Below are 20129 nucleotides of genomic sequence, written 5' to 3'. Positions count from 1 at the left end.
TCCAGCGTAAATTGCATCTCGACGAGCACCTTCGATAGCTTGTTGTTCGGCGTCATCAGGAAGAGCGAGAGTTGTGTCGCGTGGAGTAACCTCCGGAAAGCGAAACCTCATGATGGACCAAGACAAGAGGTACATAAAAACTTAAAAAAAAGTGTGACTTTTTCCCAACTCATAAATTAAGAGGTCAAAGGTATATCATTACACCACAGCATATAGTGGTACATCCAGCAGTATAGAGAGCTCCCTGTAACATCGAGGTAGATAGATAAGTTACTTTTACAGTCATGATTTCCCTATTTTTTCTTTCCTTTGCGTTGTTTCGCGCCGCCACTGGGACTCCCGGTTGCAGCGACAGGCGTCGGGGCGGCGGGAGCTGCTGCTGCAGTTACTGATTGTGTAGCACGCACTGGCGTTGGTGCATTAGTAGCTGGCGTCTTTTTCTTGGGTCCAAACCCATGGAAAAGGTTCAATATGAAGGAAGCGGCACTGCCAGACACAACAAGGAGCACCCAGCGAGGCACACGAACGGTAATCATGTAGATTTTGGTCAGACCCAGAGCAAAGTAGTGCATGACAAATTCACTGTGATTCCATGAGATTAGCCCGAAGAATGGAGCAGGAAAACTTGCCGACTTCCGCCAGGAGCGAATGCGCTAGACCACGGAGGCGTCTGCTTGTAGCCTTCTTGACTAAGGAATTGTCGGAGGGCGCCGTGGGCAATACGCAGTTGATTTGGGCGGTAGAAACGGAGAGTGTGACCACGATCTTGAATAACAACAATTGCAGGAGCACTATGAATGATTGAACGGCTGTGCAAATAATGTCAAAAGGAAAGAGCTTACACCCAGAGGCTCCACTTAGTGGTAAGGTATGTTACGTTGAGATAGTCGATTCTAGCGAAGCGGACATTCGGGAGGTCACCCGCGACAACCGTCTCATTGTAGGCCTCATCGAAAGCCGTGTCAAAAAATTTGGAGAGCCCCTCTTGACGCGAAGTTTGAGCAGAGCTGCTCTCTTAGTCAGACGAGAACGTGGAAGCCGAGGAAACGCACACGACGACAATCCAAACCCTTTCCTGTTCTTCCTGCATACTTTCAAACTTCTCGTTGACAACCAGGGAATCATAGTTGTCGTCCGTGATAAGGGGTATGCGTTCGTCCCAAAGAGTCGCCGTCGCGGCTTGTAGTTGTGCCGTTATGTTGATACCTGCTTTGGCGAATAAACCCTTGACCGTGCTTGTATTCATGAGTTTGGTCATATCGAACAAGTCAGTTAGACTGAAATGCTCTGGAGGCGCTTGGTCTTGGGCTGGAATTTGTTCTCCTGGTGGACTAGCGTGTCCTCCAGCGAGAGGCGCGCCAGATTTGCCTGTCGGGACACCACGCTCCGCCGTAACCGCTTGGCCAGGTTTCCAGCCTTCAGAGAAGTATTGCGCATGCGCCGTGGTTAGAAGGGCGAGGCCAAATGGTAACAACCTCATAGCGGAAGATGGTGGGGCGGAAGGAAAAGGCTCAGGCACGATAACGAATGACAGCGGCCTCCACGTGCAATTTTGATCTCTCTCTCTCGCTCTCCGACGTCTGTCGCTGGCTCCATTTACTTGACTTGGTCACCCTCCAACACCAGAGACGTTGAATTACGGATTGGTGGTGGCCGCTAACGCGGTGTTTGGGCATAGTCAGCTGTTTACACAACATGCTTCGCTCGGCGTGTTGGTTTGCAGTGCTCGCTTCTTCTCTGTTACCCGCTTTATATTTCCCGTCATTATCTCTCGCGGCGCCCACAGACGGTCGGTCTCATCAATTTCATCCTCTACATCGTTACTGACAGAACTAGTCCCGTCAGCAGCTTCCTTCTACGTTCCCTCTCTCCCCGACATTCACCAAGACCCTGAACATCCGCTGACTATCTTCTCCGGGCATATATCATCCGACCCAAATGAAGACAAAGTCGATTCGAAGACCGTTACCGCACATTTATTCTTCGTCATGATCAAAAACCGTCGAATTGCAGACAAAAAGCGTATAATGTTCTGGTTCAATGGCGGCCCAGGTTGCTCGTCATTCGACGGACTCATGATGGAAGTCGGGCCATGGCGGATGGATGGAAAAGGGGGGTTCAAAGTAGCGGAGGGTGGTTGGGAAGAATATATGACAATGGTCTATAGTGGGTGCCTAGTTTCTTCGTCCTAATTTTCCTAACTCTCTCCAGTCGACCAGCCTGCTGGAACAGGTTTTTCTTACACCAGCACCGATCATTACATCCATACCATGGACGAAGCCTCTGCACAGTTGATTCAGTTCCTGAGGAATTTCTACAAAACATTTCCAGAGTACCAAAAGATGGAGGTGCGTTGTTGGTCTTGTTTTACCGGGTCCCATTTTCTGAAAGACATTCAGACGTATCTTGGTGGCGAAAGCTACGCTGGTCAATGGATTCCTTACTTTGCAGACGCCATTCTTAATTCTGACCTGCCGACGCCGCTTCATGGAGTTGCTATCGGAAATGGCTGGATCGACGCGCGAAGGCAATATCCGTCTTATATCGACTATGCTGTCAAAGTCGGAATACTGGAAGAAAATTCAGACGCTTGGAAAGCCGCGAAGAAGCGAACGGACGAGTGCGTGGACGAACTCAAAACTATAACGGACCGGGAGCCCATTGTCTCTCCAAAATGCGAAGGATTATTGCTGGACGTGACAGCTGTGAGAGAGAAAGTGTGCGTGAACCCTCTTCCTGCTTGGACCCCTACTTATCCTTTTCCAGTGTTAACAACGAGCCCATGTGCATCAACATTTACGATATTCGCTATGACGATGTTATGCCTGCTTGTGGAATGAACTGGCCTCCAGACATAAAGCCAGTGACGACCTATCTCGACGTGGGTCGCTCCTTATTTGCTTAAACTAAGCTAAGGCTCTCATAGCGACCTGACGTCGTTCGCGCTTTACATGCCGAGCGTCATCCAGGCTCTTGGGTGGAGTGTCGTGGCCGCATTCATCAAGAGTTTCGCGAAAGGCAGCAAGCATCGGCCATTACAGTTTTACCCAAACTTCTTGCACGCATCCCTGTCCTTATCTTCGCGGGTGATCAAGATCTTATCTGCAACTATGTCGGTCTCGAAGCCATGATTCAGGCCATGGAGTGGAACGGCGCTAAAGGATTGGGTGTAAGCTTTAATACCCGCTCCAAACTCAGCTGACTGGATGATAGACGGTCCAAACTCAATCCTGGAGCGTGGCAAATGCGCCTGCAGGGACCTGGGTCTCTTCCCGTAACTTGACATACGCGAAAATCTTCAACGCGTCGCACATGGCTCCATTCGATCTTCCGCATGTTGGACACGACATGATTCTTCGATTTATCGGTGTCGATTTTTCCGCGCTCGTTGGTGGGTCAGCGCGCATTCCAAGTAGCTTGGGCACGAGTACAAAACCTATCTTCTTGGAGAATAGCGCGGCAGCAGCTCCTACCGCAGCTCCAGATGCCACCAAAAGTCCGCAGCAAACAACGGCGATGTGGGAGGGTGAGTTTTGCTGTCATTTACCTTACTCGTCTCATACTTCTGATAGCATACTACAACGCCGGTGCTGCTGCTCTCGTGCTGACCGTCATCTTCGCCATCATTGGTCTCTGCGTTTGGTGTCGCAGGCGACGAAATCGCAGTCCTCGGCTGCCCATGGAACGAACTGGAGAGGAAAGCATACCACTCAACAGCAGCAGGCTGGATGACGATGAAGGCAGCGCTTTCCGGGACCAAAAGCCGAATGGGAATGGCAAAGGAAAGGAGCGGGCGATTGAGCCCGGGACGCCAAACATATTTAAGGTCGGCGAAGATGATGAGAGCGACCATGAAGAGGAAGGGTATCGAGACCGATGACTAGAGTATTATTAGCCTATAGTGGAACATTGTGCTCGAAGAAGCTATTACAGGTGTTTATGATAAGTAGAGGAGCAGTTCGTAGTGTGAGGTTAGTACAATCTTACCCTCGCGGTGACGCGACTGCTCGTCCAAGATGAATCATCATCTCCGAGATCGTGCAAGTCCTCGGAAAGGCCGGGAATAGCCTTCAAGAGGTTCGGTGGGACAAGGGGCGCCGCCTTTGCAACGATAGCGGTGGTCCATATACGCATGATGTCTCCAACATATGCCTCATCGAGGTCTGGCTGACTAAGCAGCCGGCCATACTCCTCACCGGCCGCCCACAATAGTTTCGCCGTGTGCAGGATTGTGTCCGCGGCGGGTGACTGCTGTTCTGTTGTTGTTGTCTCGGGCAGCAAATGCTGGCGGGCAATCTGGACTGCGGCCCAGAAGAGTGTGTAGCTGACACTGCGGGCCCGGGCACGAGCAGCATCCTGTGCTTTCCTCACGGTCCGTTGCTTGGAATCAACGACCACGCGACCGACATAGCGCCCGATAGTGACGAGTAAGACGACATCGAGGGTCCGAGAGCTGAGTTTGGGGCTTTCGCGTGCCCAGTGACAGGCCAAGCCGAGCGGCGAGAGGGGAGAAGGGGCAGTCCACTGTTCCATGGGTGTCGAGCGGAGGATGAGTTGGAGGTAGGTCGTCAAGGGGGACAGGCATGCGAGAGGGTTGTCGAGAGTGCCATACTGGTGGACCCAGTCAAGATGTCTGAAAAAAACGACGCGGTATCCGTTGTCACCATCTTCAAATGTGGGGTCGCCGTCGCTTCGATGGATGAACCGTGTCTGTGCATAGTCAAGGAGGATGAGAGCCCTCGTGGCCGCTTGTTGTGCAGATGGATAGTAAGTCGTGTTCTGGAAACATGTTGCCACGGCGTCGGCAATGCCCAACACTTCTGCTACCTGCACTAGGTTGTGGAGACCGACGTTGTGGTTGTGGTGGTGGCGGTGACAGACATACTGTGCTTATCTTTACATAAGATCTTATCTGCAAGTGAGGAAGTCATATATTGTTCTGGAAGTCATGGCCAAGGCAACTGGACGACGAGAGCGATCGCGAAGGGGAACTTAGAGAGCATCGAAACCAATAATTATAAGGAATTATGCACGTCGACGACTCGGACTGGAGCACATACTTACTACCTGGTAACTTGGTAGCTTTGGTCGAGTTGTCTACTTATTGAAACGTGATGCTTTGGGTCAAAACCAGCTGATGTTGGGAGCCAACGTTGACTTCATTTGAAGTTGTCCGAACTGCCATGTATGTAGTTAGCAAGGAAGACTCGACTACATAGATGGAGGCATTTGAATTGGATACCAGTACTATACAAGTAAGCGATACTAGTAAATGCCTGACCAACCGTTCGGAACAACTAAGTACGTTTTTGGTGCCTCTTGCTTTATTCAGTGGCGAGGATTATTGCACAATGCAAACAAGATTCGTGGTATACAGAATGTCAATGAATAATTATGATACGCAGTACAATGCCGCTGGTGCCCCATTGTTAAATATCCTAGTCGTGAAAGCGATCCCACCAATATACTCATTCGGCGCACAGCTGCCCTTGAATTGACCGAAGGAGAAGTCTCCGCCGAGCTGGTCGGCCCGGTTGTCGCCCTGGTCAAACCAGACAGTGCGACCGTTCGTGCCGAGGTTACGGTTGGCGCGAGTGCAGATGGCAGTGGAAACGCGCGAGCCACGGAAGGCATAACCGCTGATGAAGTGGTTGGCTGGACAGCCGAACTTGGTGTAGCCGCTCGCCCAGTCGTTCTTGATGTTGCGCTCGTCCCAGACGGTCTGGAAGGCGCCGCCAAACATATTGCCCAGGCCATTGTCGGTGCAAAGACCGCGACCGGAGCGGGAAAGGCCGATGAGACGGTGGTTGTCGGGGCAGTTGGCCTTGAACGCGCCGTTGTCCCAGTCACCAAGGGTGTTGCGAACGGTTTGCGACTGCATGTAGTCGCCGTGGTCGATGTTGAGCTGCTTCCATTCATCGAAAACGGGGATTCCGCCAGTCCGTCCAGCGCTATTGGTAAGCTGGTTCCAGGCAGTGGCTCTCCAGTCATCGCCGTCGAGAACGGTTTTACGATTGCCTCCGCCAGGAGTCTTCTCCCACGTGGTCAGTCCCCATCCTCCTGCGCCGGCATAGCTGACAAGAGGCCAATAGGCGTACTCGGCATCGACTTGGACGAGGTAGTCGATGAAGTTTTGCCACCAGATCTTGTTGCGGTCGAAGTTCTCACCAAGACCGGCACTGCCGAACTCGGAGATCCAGACTGGAGCGGTGTAATGCATCTTCTCGGTCAGAGAGACATAGAAAGCGGTGTCTCTGAGAACGTTGAACAATTCGTCGCGAGTGAAGTCACGGTAGCGAGCATCGGTGGTCTCTCCAACACCACTCGCGCCGCTATGGTTGGGACCGGTGTAGGCATAGAAGTGTGCGCTATAGACAAGCTGCGAGTCTGGGTCAGTAACCTGACCAAGGGAATGCCAACCAAATACCTTGTGAGGAACGAGTGGAGTGTGCGAGAGTTGCGCGACGGGTTTGAGAGTAGGACGCTCGTGGAAAAAGCCATCAACAGGAATGCCGACCCAGTTGATGCCCTCGACAATGACGAGGATATCGGGGTGCGCAGTCAAGATTCGGTCAGAGACGGTCTGGGATGCCGATTGCCAGTCTGCATCTCCGCCGCTACCCCAGTTAGGGTCTGTTAAGATGTCGCGGCGGACCTCGTTGTAGAGATCAGCGCCAACCACGCGCTTGTTGGACTTGTACCGGTTGACCATGAAGACCCAGTCGGCAGCATAGGTATCGAAGCTCTGAGACGAGTCCCATCGTTCATTGCCATCGATTCCGCAGCACCACCGGCTCGTAATGGTATGATAGTTCAGGACAACAGCGAAACCGCGGTCGGTAAGGGCAGTGACGGCACGGTCGTAGACTTCAAGTGGTTTGAGGCCTCTGAACTGAGGATTGGCGGCAATCCAGGCATCGTTGACGATGTTATTATCGTGGATCATGTCATGCGAGAATTGAAGACGAATAGTGTTGAGGCCGAGTTGGACGAAAGAGTCGATGATTTTGTCGATAGGAACGTATTGGAGACCAAGCGGCATAGTATGTCTGGCAAGCGGCTTCAGAAGACAATTTCGCAACGGTAAAGATAGTGTTTACGCACGAATTCTCGCCGGCGTGGTTGGCATCGTCGTTGATGTCACCAGAGCCGTCGTAAGTTCCGCTTCCACCATGCCAGTTCCCGCCACGCATTTTGAAGCGGTTTGCGTTGGCATCGACAACCCAGCGACCACGGGTGCTGAGGGGTCCTTCCCAAGTAGCGCGGAGGTCAAGACGAGCAGCCTTAGCTAAGCTCGCAAAGCCATACAGCCAAAGACCCAAGGAGCCGAATGCGACGCGCATCGTCACCGGAAAGAGGGGAGGGGGAGGGTATAAAACGAGAGATGAGCGTGCATGAAGTCCGTGTGGTCCTTATATTTGTCGAAAAAGGAGCCATGTGAAAGGACCATATGCATGAGTTGAAGACAGGTTGATGGTTGTTTAGGATCGACAATCAAGTCATCGGACACATCGGTCCTCAGCCTTAAGCTTTGCTGAAGTCAGCTGAAGCCCCATTTGTAGATCTGGCTTGGCAATGGGATTGGCAGGAAAATGCGGGGCGACAACGCGCGGCCCTGGTGTGCTGCAGGGCGGAGATATCCGCCATATGCTCTCTAACTTCATAATCACAACCACAGAGAAGGCAGGATACTTACCAGAAGGCCCTATACTCACACCAACGAGTCGCCGGAGTCGGATGACCTGCGGATGGCCCATTTCTTGCCCATTTCAAAGCGGCAAAGCCATCGCTTCTGATGATCATGAAAGCCGACAGTCCGATATAATGAACGCCACGCGAAGTTTTGTATACTTGCCATGATTCTTGTATCTTCTGAACTGACAGCAGAGCGGGACTTTTGAGAAGAGGCACGAAGAACAAGGGTCTTCGCTGACCGACCAAGGTGTGACCTTGATGTCCCCCAGCAAAGCTCGACTCGGACTGTAAGCATGGAGATCAAACCTAACGACCTGCACTGATATCTCCAGGGAGCCTCCGACACCCTTTCGGAGCCACACGAAGTTGGAGTATGGTTGGATACAGAAGTTGTGTGGCGGTACAAGTCACAATATCGATGACGTCGACAAAGACTTAGTGGGTTCAAGTCATTCTCAGTTTGCGGATGGAAGTCGGCCCGGGTACATCATTCACCTTCTTTTTTGCGTGGACTCATGTAACCACAAAACGGCGTCAATTTTCAAACTTCAATCAAGGAGTAATCTTTGCAAGGTGCGCGACAACTTGAATAGCCCCGACTACTAAAGGGTTTTTGAGGTCCTAAACTGAGCATTCTGATTGACCGCATCCGCACACGCAACCATAATCGCAAAATCTGCGCCGCTCATCCCATTACTAGTCGTCTTCGATGCCCTCGACGATCAGGATCACGTCGTGAACCGGCCTAGAAAAGCGTAGATCAAAAGAGTGGATTCGAAGTGCACTGGCAGTGGGGAACGAACTGCGAACCATGAAATTTGCGGTCAATTGCGGACAGAGAGATTTGAGTCGCGGCGTTCGAGTGAGGGTAAGATAGAGTAATGTCGACCGGCTTGTGAGCAGTGACTGGCATACGAGTCCACAGTAGATTAGGTCCTGAGAAAGCTTGCTACTAGTAGTCGATACCATATTTCCAGGCTAGCACAAGTTGAGTCAAAAGTTAGAACCCGATTGAGATGGGCTTGCGGCACATTTCGGATAGCTTGTAGCTCGAGGATGGGTTTACTTTGGCTGAAACAGATGACAAATGTCAAGCCAAGCTGTGTAGATGGGTGTAAAGATACGCGGTCCCAGTGGTGTCAATGGTCGTGATTGAAAGCACAACCCAACTTCCATTTCAGTGCTATGGTGAAGTAAACCGAGGTGGCGGTCATGGGTGGAACTTCAGTTGATTATGTAATTGTCACATTCGTCACAGTTGCTTTTTTCTGCCTCAGTCATGGAGGTGGCGACATTGGACATGCGCAAGATATGCCGCACATGCGGTATGGATTCAAAGCCGCTCTAAATATGAACATGCTTAAAGTACCAAGCCACGGGTGGCGACTGCTTTGGCGGCATTGCAGCATTCGCGCTTCCAGTATGTCTTTCACCGATATTCTGAGATGCCTTCTCATTTCTATTGAGGTACAAGTGCTGTCTCCTGCGCCTACTCTAAAGGGCAGCAGCTTCAACTCAACTATTCCCCCCATTGTCAGTCAGAAAAACTACCCATCTCGGTCCGCGTTGTGGATGCATTCCAACCATTCACATACAGCCAGGTCGTTGTCGCAGAACTTCAAAGCGGTCCCGCATCGTTTCCTCCGCGCTTCGTCCTCAAATTTAGCGACCCGCGGTTTATTCCCAACAGACTCTCCTTCATGAAAGAGCTCGACTCTGAACGCAACTCTTCTCCGTGGTCGCCAAGATTTCGCGAGTTCTTTATATCCCACCTGCGCGATTTTCGCACAAAAAGTTGGCCAAACTACTGGAAATGCACCGGCGCGACCCACCCTATAACTGACGACGAGCGATACCAAATAGAGGAAGAATTTTACGATGATTACCTTTGTGATCGTGAAGGGACGTTATTCCTGTGGTCCCAGGAGATGTACCACTGGGAGGCAACTTTCGACTCGCACTTCAACGAATTGGCTGTTTACCAAGCTCTCCGACCACTGCAAGGCCGCCACATTCCTCGTTTATTCGGTCGCGGGACATTTAAACCCCCAAGTGACGGCTTCGACGACCCACTTCTGTCAAGTGTTCCCTTCCTTGCGCTCGAGCATATCCCTGGCGCCACGCTCAATCGTATCCAACTCCTTTCCACACGGAACAACTCGTCACCCACTCCGCAAATCACTAACCACGACGCAACGTGCGCTTCCCATGTACTGATTGACGTCGTTCGCGCCATCCGGAACCTCGGAGTAAACAACCCGGACTACGCCGCGAGGAATATCGTTCTGCGCAATCTCGATCCGCTTTGTCCTGTCATCATCGACTTTGGGCTTGCCTCGACGAAGCAGGGGCTAGCAAGCGATTTGCAAGACATCCGCGATGTCCTGTATGACATCAAGTGGAACATCCCTTCACCGTACCGTCGCGGCGTCGAAACTCCCCTCCCATTGTCCGGCTTTGCTCCTTTGAATCGCGCGGCGTCGGGGCTGTCAGATCGGAAACGGGACGTCCTCCAGGCGTACTTTGAAGAAATTGTGCCGGGCCCCTCTCGCACCATCTTGGATGGAGATGGAACACAGCATATCTGGGAAGCTTCCAGATGGCGGCTCAAGGAAGGTGTGAGGACTTGCGACGAAGATGTTGAGTGGGGTTTAAGTCAAGAGGCCATCGAATCGGAATGCCAGACCTACCTGTTTCAAATGCGAACTTCAAGTTCAACTTGAAATAGAGTTCCTCATCGCCTGCTGGAAAATTTAGCACTAATGTCTCTCACTCCATGTTTTGCCTGCACACGCTACTCCTAGCATTATATTTGGTTGTAGATGGACTGAATATAAGCAAAACTAAATTTGCGACATATCTTGGTCAGTAAGTAGTCATTGATGCTATTTCGCGTCACATAAACGAACGTCGCCTGGTACCAATGTGAATATCCGCGCCATGTGCCTTGAGCAGCTGGAATGGCGCAACTATAGCTGCGGTAAGTAGAAGAGCGCTGTCCCAGTCCTCCGCCACAAGTCGCAAGGTTTCAAAGACGGGAGCCTCTCCCTCTTTATGAAGAGCCCGGACAGTATTCGACACATCTTCTATGACTGAAATGAGCCGGGAGCTCGCGCGATGATGGACGGAGAGATGTTTCAGTGTGCTGAAGCGTCCCGGGTGTATTCTCATGCAGAGAAAAAGGGCGGTGGTGAGTTTGTCGCCCGGGTCATGCAGGCGCAGATGGGTGAGCCGGAGGGTCGAAGAAACCGCAAGTGATTCCCAGTCGAGGAATCCTCCTTGAGAAGAGCGGATGTCCAATTCGCGCAGTGCAGGCGAGCGTTCGATGAACGACTGAAAGATTTCGCTCGACATGTCGTTGACATCGTCCAGTCGGAGAATGCGCAAGGCGGGGAATGTGCCGAACTGGAGGACAAGGGGGACACAGGGGGGACTCCCGTTGATGGCCTGGTGCTCCAGCTGTTCACCCAAGCGGAGATAGTGCAGGGTGCTGTGCTCGGTCGGCACAAGCGGCATATACTCCTCCTCGTAGATGGACAGAGTGAATTCGAACCGCGAGACTTGCGGCAGATGGCCGAATGTGACCATGCATTCCATGACCGTGAGCTCAGCGCCAGAAAAGTGGCCAAGGTCGGGGAATGACGGGAGTGGTAGGATGAAATCACGGAAAAATATGTTGCGAATGGCCAGTGATTTGAGTCGTGGCATTCGGGTGAGTATGGAGCAGTTCAGACCAGCATGGGAACAAGCGTTGGCATCCAGGAAAACGGTCTCCAGAGCAGGGAACATCAGATTGCGGGTGTCGAGGTCCTGCGAAAGGCCAGGCGCCATATAAACTTCCAAGGACGCTATGTTTTCAGCCTTCAAAGCAAGGATATCGCCAATAGCCGGGGAGTATATATGCCGCTCGAGCCCTGTGCCGCATCTAGCGCAGAGCTGGAGAGAAAGGGGTTGGCTCTTGGTTCTCCCCAACCAAGTCCGCCCGAGCTCGGTGAAGGACTGAGAATTCGGAGGCTGCTCGTCCGGGGGTATGCTGTCCCATGTCGATGGGTGCGATAATGTAGCACTGAACGTGGTCCACAAAGGGGTGAAGTCCAAGGCAATTTGTCGCCAATAACGACAAATGCTGGCAAGCGCAAGTGTTCCTGCGTCCGGGTGTGCAATGTGGGGCGTAATATACGGGAACCCGTGAGGGTCATCATCCTTGGTCGGCTCCGTTGAAAGATAATCCAGAAAGATCTTGGTCACAATTTCGACTGGCAATCTGAGTGCCATGCATTCGGAGTTCGGATCGGGAAGAAGTGCGGTTTCATGGGTCGACATGCCTTTCGATTTGGCGCTGAGGGCGGCCGAAAAAAGTGGATGGAAGTGAAAAAGGCAGTTGATTATGTAAAAACTTTCAACAAGTGCTGGCGGCGCCACATACTACCGTACAACTCCCTGAAAACGGTGTTCCTGCTGACAGTGACCTTATAGACAGAAGGATACAGAAAGAAGTCAGTAAGCAACTTGAACTCCCGATCATTCACCTCTTTGCCGACACGCCCACCGAATCTTGATATAAGACCATGGCTCAGAGGAGAGGCCAGCCACAACTTTCCCACTTCTTCTGCTGCCCAGGATGGCAGCCTCGACCAAACTTCGACTCCGCCACCACCTGCTCGCTTGGACACCAAGTCAATTCACGCTGACATGTTACTTGCTCTGCGTTGTCGTCCAATATAGCATTACCGACCACAATTTCGACTATTCTGCACCGTTTGCGCCGATAGCTTACGCTTTCATCACCGCGTTCGTCTATTTGACGGTGTCCTTTGCTTTTGCGCCAGTTGTGTTGACCGGCCTTCTACACCTGCTCACGTCGGCGCGCGTCAAGTCAAAGAAGCTTAACCGGACCGAGCCAGTCAACCCGACCCCGGAGCAACGTCGAGGAGCTCTTATGTCTCTCGAGAGCCTCGGACTTTCCATCCCAGCCTTGATCCCAGCACTCATTGTTGTCCCTCTCATTATTCCCGCCGCCGCGCTTTTACACATCAGCGAGCGGCCAGGATCTGTCATATCTTGGCCCGCAATTATTTCGGGAACACTCTGCACCTTCGGAAATCTGGCCAGAAACGGCGCGCTGAATATGTGTTATGGCCTGATCCTATTTGGCGCATCCCCAATTGCACCCATACTCATTATGTACCACCAACAGAGAGTTATCCGCGTTCTCAACTACGCAGCTCTTGCTTGCACCTTCCTATCGGCTTATGGAATGTCCCTCAAAGCTCTAACTCATCTCGGCCTCGATAAACACTGGCAGTATCCTCCGGGGTTACTTGCTCACCTTCGTTGGCAGGCGACGGAAGTGGTATCGCCAGCAAGCTGCTGGCTTGGAGAGGTTGTCTTCTTCTGCCAGTTATTCTACCTCCTCACGTCCATGACCGCAAACTACCTTTTCCGACGGGCGACCGTGGTCGAACCTACTTTATTTGAAGCATTCGACAACCCCTCATCCTCCTACTCTTCGCTCATGACCAAGTTCACGCAACCACTTGTCCTCCCGGCTACCCTCTCTTTCATAGGGCTGTTGCTACAAAACGGAGACAATGAGCTACGGCGCTGGACCGTGCTGTTTTCCGTCTACACCGGCCTCGGCGTTGGCCTCTTCGCGCTCAATCTCGCTTTATACTGTGTGATGATAGGAAACACCGCTACTGCTGCCTCACCAACTGCCGTGCTTGACACATTAGCAGTTCGCGCAGCCCTTTATCTCTGGACGGCTAACAACTCCACGGACGAGCATGAATCAATCTGGACAATGCTGGAGTTGATCCTGCGTGCATTGACGGATATTGGCGTCGCCTCGGACGAGAATGTTCAAGAGCCAAATGCAGTCAAGCCGAAGACAGAGAGTAAATTATAGCATTCGAATCAAGTATACTAGTATGTCGAGCAAAATCTTGAAAAATCAGGCCTCAGGTCTTGACTTGTTCATTATCACCTGGCGGCTTTGACCCGTCCTTCATCTGCCGCTGGTTCTGCATCTGATATATCGCCTCCAAAAATGATGTGCCCCCGCTAGTTCCGAACACATATAGGGCAGCCAGTAAAGCCATCTCGTCTAGCAGATTCACGTTTTGGAACGGCCGTTTCCAGTATGCGTCAAAAAGGTACGCTCCGAGGTCGAGAGCAATGACACAAATAGTGGCGGTCACAATTGCGAACAGGCATATGACTCTCTGAAGGACCATGCCGTTGATCAGCAAACACGGTGCGAGGATGACGGTGCCGGGTAAGAGAATCGACTGGAAAAGCAAGACTGGGATGTCTGTTTGGGATCCCGAAGTAGAATGCGGCGCTTTCTTCCGAAATATTTCAGGCTCAGCGATAGTCGCACGATGCAGGAAGTAGCGGGCGATATTATTGGAAAGAAGATAGAGGACTTCGAAGGCGCAAGCGCCGAGACCGTAGACCAACATCACGACAGAGAGCAATGGGATGGCTCTTTGTAACTGTTTCCTGAAGAGCCTAACGACACCCAAAATGAACAAAAGCATCAATGAGCCTATCGATCCCTGTTGCAACATGGCCACAAATATGCGTGAATGTCGTAAGGCCAGCATCGGGGCGAGTAAGAGTAGAAGGAGTACAATTTGGGCCAGAAGTCCAGCTACAAGTTTTGCAATGTTGTCGAGCAGGATTATGGCAGTAGGGATGGTAAGCTCGGTCCACGATTTGACCAAGGGTTGTTGCATATACGCAAGTAAACCTGCTGCTGCCAGAATGAGGGCCGCAAGAGAATTGTTTTGGTAATTTCTCGGCGCATCCTTCTTGGCCATATCGCCGGACTCGTCCTGACTTGGACTCCAAATGCCTGTTGCATCGAACAGCGAAACCACAGGTCGTGTCAGGATTCCCTTCAAAAGTTGCTCGAGTGCGAGAAATAGGAGCGGTGTCAATAATGCTGTAGTTACATGTACGACAGGATCGAATTTTCTTGAATGCGGTATCCAGTGTTGTGGAAGGAAAGCATCAGAAACTTTGGTGGAAAGATATGGGCGACGCCTCCGTCGGGAAGAAGGAGGACTCGGTACAAGTAGTGCAGCGATCCAAAGCGCGTAAAGCTTGGATCTGAATGACGAAAGGGGTTTGGGGAAGAGCAGGGGCATATTGAGGATGGAAGGCAAAGAAGGGTTGAATGGTTGACTGTGATCGCCAGAGATTTTCCTCGACAAATATTAGCGAAGCATATTGATCCGCGATTGGGTACCTTTTTTTACTGAGTACTGTAGTCCGTCCCAGTTGAGTTCCAGGCTCCCGCACGATCTTGTTACTTCAGGTCCTCGGGAACAGCTTTTCTAACTTGAAGGCGGCGCGTGAGCCTCCGAGTCAGTTGTTGAGCTAACGGAATGCACTTTTGTCACTCAAATCTTTTACAATGGGATGTAGCCACGCTTCCTTAATTCGCTCTCTATATACCGTTTCTCCAACCGCTGGTTCCGCATCTGATTAACCACATCCAAAAACGACCGTTCCTTGCTCCTCAATAGATAGACGCCAACCAATATGCCCATCTCGTCCAACACGCTCACGTCTTCGAGCGGATGCTTCCAGTATACATAGAGGAAGTACACCGCCAAATCAATTATCACGACGGAAAGTGTCGCACCAGCCGTGACTGTTAGCCACGGTAATTTTGGGAAGAGTGTGTCGCCGGTCAACTTGGACCAGGCGAGGAGGACAGCGCCTGGGAGAACGAAGGATTGGACGAGCAAGACCACGACGTGTACCGGTTGCTGTATGGGTGAATCGGAGGGTACATTCGATGGCCGCCGAAACACTTGAGGGTGAGCAGCCATTGCACGGCCGAGACAGTAAAGTGTGAATTGATTGCATGCGATATAGAAGACTTCGACGGTGGATACGAAGAGAGCCAAGGGCCTCATGATGACAAAAAGCGGTGTTATGATGCATTGAGTGTAGATCTTGAATAACGCGACGGAGTAGGAGCAGAAAGCATCCCATGTGCAACAAAGGCAAGACTATAGATGAGTACCGCATGACAAGCATGGGAGAAAGGAGGAGGAATAGCAGCACAGATGCAGCCAAAAATGCAGCTACCAAAATCACAACGTCGCGAAGAAGGATTATGCCAGTCGCAAAGGCAAGGTTAGGGGATGATGTAATCGATGGCTCTGAGTATAGGCAAGCATGCCAGCTGCAGCAACGGTAATTGCAACGATGGCAATGTTGGTTTGATAGTTCGTTCTGTCAGTCTCGGGCTGACCAGCGGACTCAGTTCAAATGCCTGTCGAGGTATAGCAACGGAGTCAGTACTGCCGCAGTGATGTGCGCAACGGGATCGAAATTCTGAGCGGACGTTATCAAGGAAAGCATCAAAAAATTTGGTCGGAAAATATGGGTTTCGGTGGGAGAAAGGGGAAACGAGGAGTGTAGCAACCCAAAATGCGTAAAGTTTGGATTTGGATGATGAGAGGTCCGGGGAGAGCAAAGCCATGTGGCGAAAATGTGGTGGTGGAAGGCAAAAAAAGTCCTGTCAATGACGTCAGTGACGAGGAAATTGATTTGTCACGATAACATACTTTTTCAGTGACGAGGAAATTGATTTGTCACGATAACATACTTTTTATGTGCCCTCACTGTCGGGTGCCTTTTCGCTCCCAATCGACTCTCCCTCCACAATGCTCTTACTGATACTAGGACCTGCGGCAGCAGCAGCTCTGCGGTGGTGTTGCGCAAGTTGAATAAGCAAAACGCCCATGATTTTGCTGGGGGTCAACACAATTTTCGCTTCGTTTGGTGAGTCCGATAGAGGCTCTTTGACACCAGATTGTGTCCAGAAATACACCCAGTAGATGCAAAAATCCAGCACGACGATTCCGAAAGCAGCGAGAGTAACCGCAATCAAAACTTTGATACCCGTTCCGAGTTGACCATTGAAAGCATACCCGTCAAGCGCCATAGCAAACGGCATGACGACGAAGTTGGCCCATTGAAGAAGTCCTTCTTGCAGTGGACGACGTGGGGGAGGATTGGTGGTTATTTCCGGACGAGTAACTGCCCGACGCAATAAACGAGATGCTACACGGTCTGAAACTGTCCAGAGGACGGCCAGAGAGTAGGCGGAGATGCCGAGGGTTTGGAGAGTCGAGGTTAGGAAGGGCAGTGGGGATAGAGTTTGTTGGCCAAATTTCGATTGTGTTGGGGTAGCGACGACAAGGGTGTAAGTCTGGAGGGAAAGTGTGTACAAAAAGAGGCCTAAGATCGCACGGACACAGACCCGCGTATAGTTCGACCACTTGGTTTTGTATGGCTCCAAACTGAGCCGGTTAACCATCACGAAGACAGCTAACACTGGAGCGGAAAGGATGAGAATAGGTCCAAGAATGCAGATGGCGACGATAAGGACGTGGGTTGTCGCTTGTAGAAGTATGGTCCACGTGCCGTTGACGACCGACATCTCTGGGGGCCGAAGAGAGAATGCCGTTGCAACGAGGAGCAAAACAATGAAAGCCAGAAATCCAACATCGGAGAGCGTTGCTCGAAGGCCCTTTTGGTCCGCAGGGCTCCCTGTAACGATGCCTTCCTCATTGTCTCGCGCTACGGGCATCTTCGTATCGGTGGTTTCATCACCATTATCGACACCCTCGAGCAGCATGTTCACCATTGGAGTCACCACAAAGAGCGCTATGGCAAAGAAAGCCAGCACGCCCACGCCGGTGTAGAGAATTCCGTATAGGAGCCACTGCAACGCTCGATACATGAGGGGAAGAAGGGGGTTGCGAGGGTGGTAGAGGCCTAGGTAGACATATGTAGCGCTGAACAGAATGGACACAACGACCCCAATGTTCCGGCCTACAAATCGTAGGATGTCCACAGCCGCTGCCATGGTAGTATGGTTCAAGGTATGGGGGGAGCAGCCATGGGAGAGTAACGTTGATGAGATGGTCGCCGAACTTTTTATCAGTAAGCTGACCGACGCCTGAGCAAAAATAGTTTTACTTTATTTCATCGTGCAGCGTCCTTGACAATAGAATCCCGGGCCTCTTCCCCACCAAAACGGCGCTCTGCTGACCGAAAGTTTGAAGCTGCAATGTGCATATAGCTGCGTAAACGAGTCAGCCAAAGCGCCACAGATCTCCACTGCATACTGGCGGTCCGCCATTTCAAACTTTGGCTCTTTGCTGCGACAACTTGCGGGCTGGCGCCTTCATGATCAGCTTTGGAATCGAGTTTCAATTCGTTGACAGAGTGAGTGTGTGATGTGAGGCGATGTTTTCATAGTGATGTGACAGTCACATCACGTTCTCATGTTGCCTTCCCATCGCATCGAAGTCTCGGACTCGCCTCGCGGACACACTACATCGACCCAGTCTTGTTTTGCAAATTGCTACTCGCACTCGATTCCCCCGTTGATGTGGCACTTCAAGTACTCTCCCGAAGCAAGCAAGCACAAGAAGTATGACCCGTGGCTTTTCGAACTGACTGTGACTCCCACAAACCGAGTCAGCCACTCTTCAAGTTTCCAAAATCTAGAGAAGATCTTGGAGCACAAACTTTTTCAGGCTGAAACTAGCCGGACTACAAGCAATCACACGTCAATAACAGCATTACTCGTGAATAATGCCAGTTGTTTCAATTTTCAAGGGATCAAGAGAGACAAGTACAAGACGCCAGACTCCCACAAATACGCTTGCCGAAAGCTGACCATGATCACAACCACAGCAACGTGAAACCAGGAAGGCTTAAAAAATGGCGCAGACATTCCAAGAGAAATCTTTCATTTCTGGGCTAGATGGGCAACTTCGAAATAATAAAACACTCACTCTTTAGGCAGCGACAGTCACGGTAACGGTGTGGGTGCCGTGGTCGTCGTTTCCATGGCGGCCATTGTCGTCCCCGCCGTGCTTGCGCTGTTTTGCAACAAATTAGAGTTGCTCAAGTTCAAGAATGAAATGTACCTTGCTGGGTGCTTCAGTCAACAAAGGGCTGCGCGCAGTGACCGTGACCGTGCGAGTAGCGTCGTCGCCTCCATGGTGGCCGTTGTCGTCATTACCGTGGCGTCCGTTGTCATCCCCGCCATGGCGGCGCTTTCCGTGGCGGCCATTATCACCATTGCCGTGACGGCCATTATCATCATTACCGTGACGGCCATTATCGTCTCCACCATGGCGGCGCTTTCCGTGACGGCCATTGTCGTCGTTACCGTGATGTCCGTTGTCGTTGGGCCCATCGTCTCCGCCATGGCGGCGCTTGCCGTGGCGGCCATCATCATTGCCGTGATGGCCGTTGTCGTTGGGGCCATCGTCTGCACCGTGACGGCGCTTTCCGTGCCGACCATTGTCGTCGTTGCCGTGGCTTCCGTTGTCTCCGCCATGACGGCGCTTTCCATGCCGGCCATTGTCATCATTTCGATGTCCATTGTCGTTGGGTCCGTCGTCCCGTCCGTGTTTGCGCTCAGCAAGCTAACATGATTAGTCGGTCTCGATACTAGTAGCGGCGTGTCCTACCGCAACGTTGGTGAACTTGGCGCTGCGCGCTGCAACCGTTTGGGTAACGGTCACCGTACGAGTGCGGTCGTCGTTTCCGTGGCGGCCATTGCCATTATCATCTCCACCGTGGCGCGCAAAGACGACAGTTGCGAAGAAAAGGAGCAAGGTAGGAAGGAATCGCATGTTTGAGTAGAGTGTTGGAACTCAGCGTTTGCCAGTGAAGTCTGAAGATACTATCCTGGCCCATTTTATAGGGTTTCTCAATTTTTCGAAACCCCCTGTATTGCTCCCGTTGGCCTCAGATGGCGAAATCTTGTGTTCGTGGACCGGTAAGTCGCCGGTAAAACAGACTATGTCTATGTGAACTGATCGAAGACGAAGCTGAAACCCCTCAGGCTGAGAGTTATCGTCTTGCTTCTATTAATCGCCATTCCGCCTCCGAGTCACTGCACAGACTTTTCTCGCGCGGTTGGGGATCATCCTTGAGATGCGTCGCTCACCGCCGCGGCGAGGCAGGTCAGCGTCAATTGGGGCCGATTGTTCCAAGCGCCCCGAAGCAAAATTAGAATGTGGTGCCCCTGACAATAATTGTCACTGCCAACAGTTATTTCGTTCTCTTCTTTCGCCTGAGGATCCTGACGGACACCACATCGCACGCCAACCACGCCCTCTCAGTCAACTCGAGATTCGTCAATGATGGGACAACTTATTGGATTACCAAGCATTGACCTTTGGAAACGCTCCACTGACCATCTAGGACTGTAGGCTCGACATAGGAAGCTGTCTGTTGCTTTTACGCCGCCGCCGTCCCAACGCACACAGGCTTTGGGCTTGGCGAGGAAGTTATCCCCCGCTCTTCTCGTCCAAGTTCTCACTCTCGACATTTCGCCATCCCCTTCTGTGTTCTTTTACCCTGCAATGGCATGGGGCGTTGCA

General features: G+C 51.7%; 6 protein-coding genes across 6 annotated transcripts; 2 read left to right on the top strand and 4 right to left on the bottom strand.

Moving 5' to 3' along the window:
* Positions 1-293: 293 nt before the first annotated feature.
* On the bottom strand, positions 294-1480 carry MIND_00791600 (uncharacterized protein; the record flags this gene model as incomplete). The annotated part of the gene is made up of 4 exons (XM_037364602.1): positions 294-582; positions 630-791; positions 843-1007; positions 1053-1480. 4 exons carry the CDS (start codon positions 1478-1480, stop codon positions 294-296), a joined length of 1044 nt encoding a protein of 347 aa, XP_037220246.1.
* A 158-nt stretch (positions 1481-1638) lies between these two features.
* On the top strand, positions 1639-3880 carry MIND_00791500 (Carboxypeptidase; the record flags this gene model as incomplete). The annotated part of the gene is made up of 8 exons (XM_037364601.1): positions 1639-1789; positions 1837-2166; positions 2212-2348; positions 2400-2719; positions 2767-2881; positions 2927-3169; positions 3214-3526; positions 3573-3880. Exons 1-8 carry the CDS (start codon positions 1696-1698, stop codon positions 3878-3880), a joined length of 1860 nt encoding a protein of 619 aa, XP_037220245.1. The 5' UTR covers positions 1639-1695.
* A 92-nt stretch (positions 3881-3972) lies between these two features.
* On the bottom strand, positions 3973-4931 carry MIND_00791400 (uncharacterized protein; the record flags this gene model as incomplete). The annotated part of the gene is made up of 2 exons (XM_037364600.1): positions 3973-4832; positions 4886-4931. The coding sequence occupies 2 exons, from the start codon at positions 4929-4931 to the stop codon at positions 3973-3975; spliced, it is 906 nt and encodes a 301-aa protein (XP_037220244.1).
* A 461-nt stretch (positions 4932-5392) lies between these two features.
* MIND_00791300 (Glycoside hydrolase) lies at positions 5393-7343 on the bottom strand (the record flags this gene model as incomplete). Its single annotated transcript, XM_037364599.1, has 3 exons — positions 5393-6379; positions 6428-7049; positions 7105-7343. 3 exons carry the CDS (start codon positions 7341-7343, stop codon positions 5393-5395), a joined length of 1848 nt encoding a protein of 615 aa, XP_037220243.1.
* A 1624-nt stretch (positions 7344-8967) lies between these two features.
* Positions 8968-10418, top strand: MIND_00791200 (uncharacterized protein; the record flags this gene model as incomplete). The annotated part of the gene is made up of 4 exons (XM_037364598.1): positions 8968-9020; positions 9069-9115; positions 9163-9254; positions 9293-10418. The coding sequence occupies exons 1-4, from the start codon at positions 8975-8977 to the stop codon at positions 10416-10418; spliced, it is 1311 nt and encodes a 436-aa protein (XP_037220242.1). The 5' UTR covers positions 8968-8974.
* A 5557-nt stretch (positions 10419-15975) lies between these two features.
* MIND_00791100 (uncharacterized protein) lies at positions 15976-17970 on the bottom strand (the record flags this gene model as incomplete). Its single annotated transcript, XM_037364597.1, has 7 exons — positions 17853-17970; positions 17777-17806; positions 17704-17724; positions 16982-17657; positions 16393-16930; positions 16284-16323; positions 15976-16234 (listed from the first exon to the last, which is right to left on the bottom strand). The coding sequence occupies exons 1-7, from the start codon at positions 17864-17866 to the stop codon at positions 15976-15978; spliced, it is 1578 nt and encodes a 525-aa protein (XP_037220241.1). The 5' UTR covers positions 17867-17970.
* Between the last annotated feature and the right edge of the window lie 2159 nt (positions 17971-20129).

The sequence above is a fragment of the Mycena indigotica genome (genome assembly GCF_014461135.1).
Source record: "Mycena indigotica strain 171206Taipei chromosome Unknown Mind.scaff0006, whole genome shotgun sequence".
Classification (NCBI taxonomy): Eukaryota; Fungi; Basidiomycota; class Agaricomycetes; order Agaricales; family Mycenaceae; genus Mycena; species Mycena indigotica.
This window is presented reverse-complemented; position numbering and strand designations above follow the sequence as displayed.